At 40.3% G+C, this 6349-nt stretch overlaps 1 protein-coding gene across 1 annotated transcript; it reads right to left on the bottom strand.

The window, feature by feature from the left end:
• Window positions 1-226: 226 nt before the first annotated feature.
• Window positions 227-6343, bottom strand: CAMLG (calcium modulating ligand). The gene is made up of 4 exons (XM_085312799.1): window positions 6261-6343; window positions 5356-5813; window positions 4512-4547; window positions 227-2900 (listed from the first exon to the last, which is right to left on the bottom strand). The coding sequence occupies exons 1-4, from the start codon at window positions 6319-6321 to the stop codon at window positions 2709-2711; spliced, it is 747 nt and encodes a 248-aa protein (XP_085168925.1). The 5' UTR covers window positions 6322-6343; the 3' UTR covers window positions 227-2708.
• Between the last annotated feature and the right edge of the window lie 6 nt (window positions 6344-6349).

Raw genomic sequence — 6349 nt, 5'->3', positions numbered from 1 at the left:
CTTCCTGCGCACCGCGCGGCGCGGCGCCCCCTGGCGGCCGGAGGGCGCCCTGCAGGAGGGGCGCGGGGAGGGGAGGCCGCCGCCGCCGCCGGTCCCCGGTCCCGGGTCCCCGGTCCCGGGTCCCCGGTCCCCGGGCAGCGCTGAACCATCGGTGCGGAAACATCGCCAACGACCCGCCGCTCTCGCACGGAAACACGCGGCGGCCAGACAAAACGCGACCAGGGGAGAAGGGGGTAACAAACAGCTTTTTAATAGAAAACAACCGGTCTAGCAATAAACATTAAATAGCATTACATACATAAAGATAAATTAGAATGGAAAAGGGAGATTCATTTCTCGATCGGAGATGAAGAGTAATTTAGGGAAGTCCTGCTGGCTCCACGTCCAGTCACTGAACAGACGGGAGCGGATAGTGCAACCCCGTCTGGAAGTCTTGTCACAAAAACGCGTGCTTTCGGACTGAAAAGTTCTGGGTTAGGTCTCGTAGCAACGTCTCTTTCACCACTTGAGAAAACAGCCCACTTGCTCATTTTTTATGCAAAAAGATTGTAAAAGTGTTGTGCAGAAATCACCTCCTAAAAAAGAGGTGGGTCAACTGTTTTCTTATTAATTATCTGATCAGGATTAAAATATTTGTGATCAGGATTACAACTTCAGTGCTTTTTTTTGCAGATACTAGGACTTGGTCTTTTTTAAATGTATTGGTCTTATATTTGGGCATGTAAGTGTAAGGTCAGAAAAAGAGTAACTTTTGAGCAAACTCATTACTTAGCATATTTCAACCTTAAATGCCAGCTATTTGAACCTGTTGAAACTCTCGTCCAGTATTTAGTCAGAACCTTTTAATACCTGTGCTAACAGACCTAAGTTGCAATCATTTACAGCCCAGCCCTGGACATCTGTAACAAGATATTCAATATAAAATAAGTAGTAAAAACTGAAAGTGTAAAAYCCAAAACACAGCTTCTTGTTTTCATGCCACAAACACGTATCTGACTTTGAAGTCAGAAATGCAGTGCTAAAATTACAGTAGGCAGCTTTAATGGAAAAGACTAAGCAGAAAGCAGAGCCATTTATTTTAAATACACGTAACAGAACAATTTTGCTCCCCCAAAATTTATGCATATATCAACATAATTAGGTGTTTCTCTACACTTAAATAAAAGACATTAGCCTGGATTCCAAACAAAAAAACACAAGCTGAAGATAATACTAAGCTGAGTTTCAACATAAATTTTCACAGATTGTCAACGTGAATGGCTGGCTRTTTGGAATGAAACCTCCTTCCTCTCACTGTAAAAAATTATTTCAGGACCGGAAAACAAGACAACACTCAACTATCTATCTACTTTCCCCAGTTGTAGGATTCATTTGCATTTGTTTTCTTTTCACCTGTGGGGCGAGACTCCCACAGAAAAAATTAAGATGGTATTCTCCCACCTTACATTGATCTTTTTGTGACAGTAAACTTAAACTAGCAAAGCAGTGAAATATCTTATTTCATTGTTATATGTAGTATTTAGGATTTAAACAGAAATGGCTGATTTGATGCAGCTGGGAGAATCTCAAAACACATAGCACAAAAGATAGCAGATCCGTTAACGTATAAGTATCTCTGTTGAATCAAAGACTATATGCTGTTGGGCAGTAGTACTATTAAGCAGCAGGAGCAGAGCTCCTAAGCAACTGAGATCCTGTTTACACACAAGTATCTGGTAATAAATAGAGAAAAAAATACAGAAATGAATGTCACATTCAAAACTGTCTGATTCGATCCTGCAAAGAGCTAGAAAAACAATAGTTCCCTTGTACTTTTTACACATACTGGAGCAAATGTTTTATACTGTGGGTTGTTTGCCAATATATACATCTTTCCTTGCATGAGGTAAACTATTGCTAAAAAAAAAAAAAAAAAAAAAAAAAAGGCAAGGAGAAATCAGAATGAAAGTACGGTATGAGCTACACTAGGATTAACAGGCTGCCGGAAACTCACAAACAGCTGAGATTAACAATTTTGCTTCTTCCTACTTCTGATTCATGACATTTGTAGAACTATATATATATATATATATATATTTTTTTTTGCTTTGCTGTTTTGCACTAGAATCATCTAATGAAATTCATCACAATCACAGCAAATAATTCATAGCAAGGCAAGGATTAGAACAATGAAGTGGCATGTTTCACCAACATTCTCCACAAACAGCTGCTTGGTTCAGCATTCTGAATTGGAACAACAAAATACAGGGATTTCTTTTCTTTTATTTAGAGCTTTCATTAAAAAAATGGGAGTAACACAAAATGAGCAATTCTTGTTAGCATATATTAGATATATATATATATGGTTCTGCTGGAAGTAAATCTCTTCTTGTTCTCACCATAAAAACAAAGGTAGCTTTGTAAGTGTTTATGAAGGAGGGTGAGAAGAGCATCATCTAACTAAACAAAATAAATCATCTACTGACACTTGCATCCTATTCTTTACATTTGTAATAMGCAGACACAGTATATAAATAAATTTTACTAATACAACTGGCAGCCTGGGATCCTGTTCTTCTATTCTCAAAATGATTGGATTTAAGGCTCCTTTCAAGCATTCGAACAGGTAAGAATTATAATTAAGGTTTAAACCTGGTTGGACAGTCAGATGTTAAAGCAATACAGACCAGAAAGCTTTAGTGTAACTACTGCATTGAATTCTATAGCCATCAGGGTACTTCCGAACCAAAAAACACAGAAAGTTCATGGCAGAAGATAAAAGTGAAGAAATAGACACAAAGGTCTGTGAAAACATCTCCCATTTTGCTGTAGGTATCCATGGAGCGACTAATCACCTCTGCAGGAATTCCAGACAGTAAGAGAGCAGCAGTTAGTACTGTCGTTTTCACCTTCTTCTCACACTAAAAGAAAAAAAACAATATTAACTTAATTCTTCTCTTATAATCCAGTTCTGCTTTAAACACTGCATATGTTGTGCCAGTTTCACCCACAGCCAGGCACGTTCCAAAGCCATGGGTAAGAGCAGCAGGTTTGGACTGATTCTCTCCAGGATTCACAACGTACCCTAGCTAGAGATTCATGCTGTGACGGCTCTGGTGGAGCTGAGTGAGTTTGGTTCACAGCAGATAAATTTCCCCATGGACATTCTGCCTACTTCACACTGCCACAACAGACTGTAAAGCGGGGCTGTGCAGCAGCCTCAGTTTGAGCRGGAAGAGTCCCAGAGAAGAGAAGCTTGGGCATGGGAACCAAAACCAGGCATTTCTACTTGCTGAGCAAGATTAACCTCATCACACTACTTGGGAAAAGAAACTRTAACTTTTCTAACATAGAAACACGATTTAGAATTAAAAACCAATTGCTCCCTTTCAATCTACTATGACTCTCCATTTGCTAATTTCATCCTCTAAACTCAGAAATCTCCAGAAGCCCTTTTGAAAGCTGCTTTTCTGTTTGTAAGATGAGGCCACGTAGGATCCTGAGGATGCAAAGAGGTCTGACAGGGAGGCAAACAAGACTTTGAAAAGYAGTTCAAAGTTTTAGTAATTTGAGAATATTTGGATATCTTAATTTAATCCAATCTCAATTAAGTACTCAAGAATCTTCCTAGGTCTGGTGAGAGAATAATGAAGCTGATTGACCTCATCTGCAAACAACTGTGGTAAAAGTAAGTTGCAAAAAGAAACCAGCTCTTTAAATTCTAAAACTGAATAGCTGATTTTAAAAATGTCAGAAACTAGAGATCTAGCAGATGAGCTAGTGTAGGTCTAAGACTAATTCTATTTTGACACATCACCTTAGAACGACTGCTATGAAGTTCAGTTTTCAATCACATACTTAACTACAAAAGAACAACTACTCATTTATTCTGATTTTCTACAGTTAATCTATTACTCCTTTTAAAATGCAAATATTTCCCTTCAATTAYGGATTGAGCATCATTTAATCTTGCTTTACAACACAGACCAAACAAAATCATCAACAAAAAAAAAAACCCTTCAGTACAACTAACTAGTGTAAATATATAAAGCAAGTGGTATGAAAATTTTGCTGATGAGCAGAAAGTTTCACAGACAAATATATATCTCATTTCTCAAGTCTTCATTCAATCCAATATTAGCAATGGAATATAGAGCCCTTAAAAGCCAAGGACTGTCTTATTTTTCAACTAAAAACAAAATTTTTTTTTCAGAAATCACATACACTCTGGCTGTTGAAAGAGCTAACAGCAGTAACTGCAGAACCTAGCTTTCCTGGGTAGATGCTTCCAATYAGGCTACAGCTAAGTAAAGTGCCAGTCCTGATTTTCATTGCAACTTTAAACAAGATTTGAACTAAATCTGGGAAGACTAAAAGCTAGTACTAACTAACAGCATTTGGTAACTCTAAAGTCTACAGCTTAAAACAAAAGGAGAATACTATACATGCACTGGTTATAAAACATTACAATCTAAACAGAAGTTTAATTTAAAAGCATTTAAAATTTATCTAATTTTGAAATATTATTTTACCTTTGGAAAGCACTTGGAAAGTCCCATGTAGCCAATCTGTAGAGTAAGAAATGGTGCAAATATTGACTGTAAGAACAAGAAAGCATATATGAAATTAACTTGGTCTGAAGTAATAACTAAGAAAACATAAGAATTTAATGCTTCCAAAATAAGAAATGAAAATCAGGTAGGCAAGAAGTAAGTTATGGACAATAATAGCACCAAATCTAAATAGCAAGGTATATGTCAAGAATACTTTCTACCTTATTTTCTTTCAGCTTATACCTGAAATTGCAGAACCATATAGCACAGTGTAAGAGTGAACCCAGTGATCCAGAAGGTGGCAGGCTGCACCGGCCACATACCTCTGTATAATGTATAGGCAGACACCCGGAATATTTGGGAACTAGTTTTCTCAAAAGACTGATAAATGAGTAGGGGACACTTATCTTGAGACTGTTGTTGTTTTTACTCTGCTATTGTTTTGTATGCTCCAAACTACAAAAGCAGTCGACTAATGTCCACAAGGATGTGAACGGCTTTGCAGTGTACTTACACAAAAACTATTCCAGTGTTTCTGCTCCTCAACCACCAAGGACCAAATGTGTGCTACTCAGCTGCTATATGGGGGCTGCATTAGACAAGTAGCACAGATTCAGAGATGATTATCACCTCAGAGAGCATCAGAGATTTGTTAGCTTTTATATAGTTGTATGAGATGTAAAGCGCGCTTGAAGTTCCCAATTCATCTAACCACTACCTATAGACTTTGGTCCTAGAAAAACAGTATTTTACAAAGAGCAGAGTCTGGAGTTTGCAGTCAGATAGCAAAATAGAACAGAATTGTTTGTTTCCTTGAACTCACCAGGTGCTTGCACACAAAAGCCCTGACTGCAATGGCAAGCAGAGCGCACCCCACTAATCTAAAAATGCGGAAAGAATCAAACTCCTCYACTGCATTCCCATTCTCTTGGCTAGGCTTCTCATTCATCAGCTGGTTCCTCAGCTTCAGAGCTTCATCAAATCTCGATAAGTATTGGTCTAATCCATGTCTAGATGGCCATGGCGCAGCTTCAGATGACAGTTCCCCTCTGTTACGGTGACGGAGCTCGCTTGTGCCCTCAGTGACAAGCTCTGGGGTTTTACTGAACAAGTCTTTCTTATCCGCTTTGAGGTCTACAATGCTGCTTGCATGGTCAGCCGTTCCCGGTAGGTTACAGACAGAATCGCCAAGCACAATTCGCTTGGAAACTGAAGGAATAGGAAAGGAGTTTGATTTATCTTGTTCATGCTGAAGTTTTGATTCTCCGTGGCCTTCATCATCTAAAGAAGAGAAACAAAAATACAGAGTTATGCACACTGGATACGCAGAACAACCATTCAGCAATACAGCGTTTGGATCTTGGGTCGAGATCCCCGCTTCCAAAGTGAAAATTGAAATATTTATAAGGGTGCTAGTTATTAATCACAAAGCTATTTGAAATAGTTGAATAGCAGCAATCCCATTTTATTAAAAAAAAATAATAAAAGGCTCAGCAGACCAGAGAGCCTGCCAAAGACACGTTTACGCTCAGGCTTAGGTTCCGCTGTAGCTCATGACGACGCGGAAGAGCGAGCGCGGCGCCGGCGGATCTCCGGGAAACGCTCACCAGCGCCGCCACAACGACACCGGCCCGCTGCCGCGCGAGGGAGCGGCGGCCCCGGGCGAGGGCTGCGCCGCCGGCGGGCTCCGGAGGGAAGGCGCGGCCGGCGCCCGCCCCGACGGCTCACCCCTGCCCGCCGCGGGCCGGTGGAAGCCCATGATGCGGTTGATCCGCTCCTCCGAGTTCATCAGCAGCTTCCTCCGCCGCAGCTCGGCG

The sequence above is a fragment of the Rhea americana genome, unplaced genomic scaffold (genome assembly GCF_003343005.1).
Source record: "Rhea americana isolate MKP2758 unplaced genomic scaffold, rheAme1 scaffold_37, whole genome shotgun sequence".
Taxonomy (NCBI): Eukaryota; Metazoa; Chordata; class Aves; order Rheiformes; family Rheidae; genus Rhea; species Rhea americana.
This window is presented reverse-complemented; position numbering and strand designations above follow the sequence as displayed.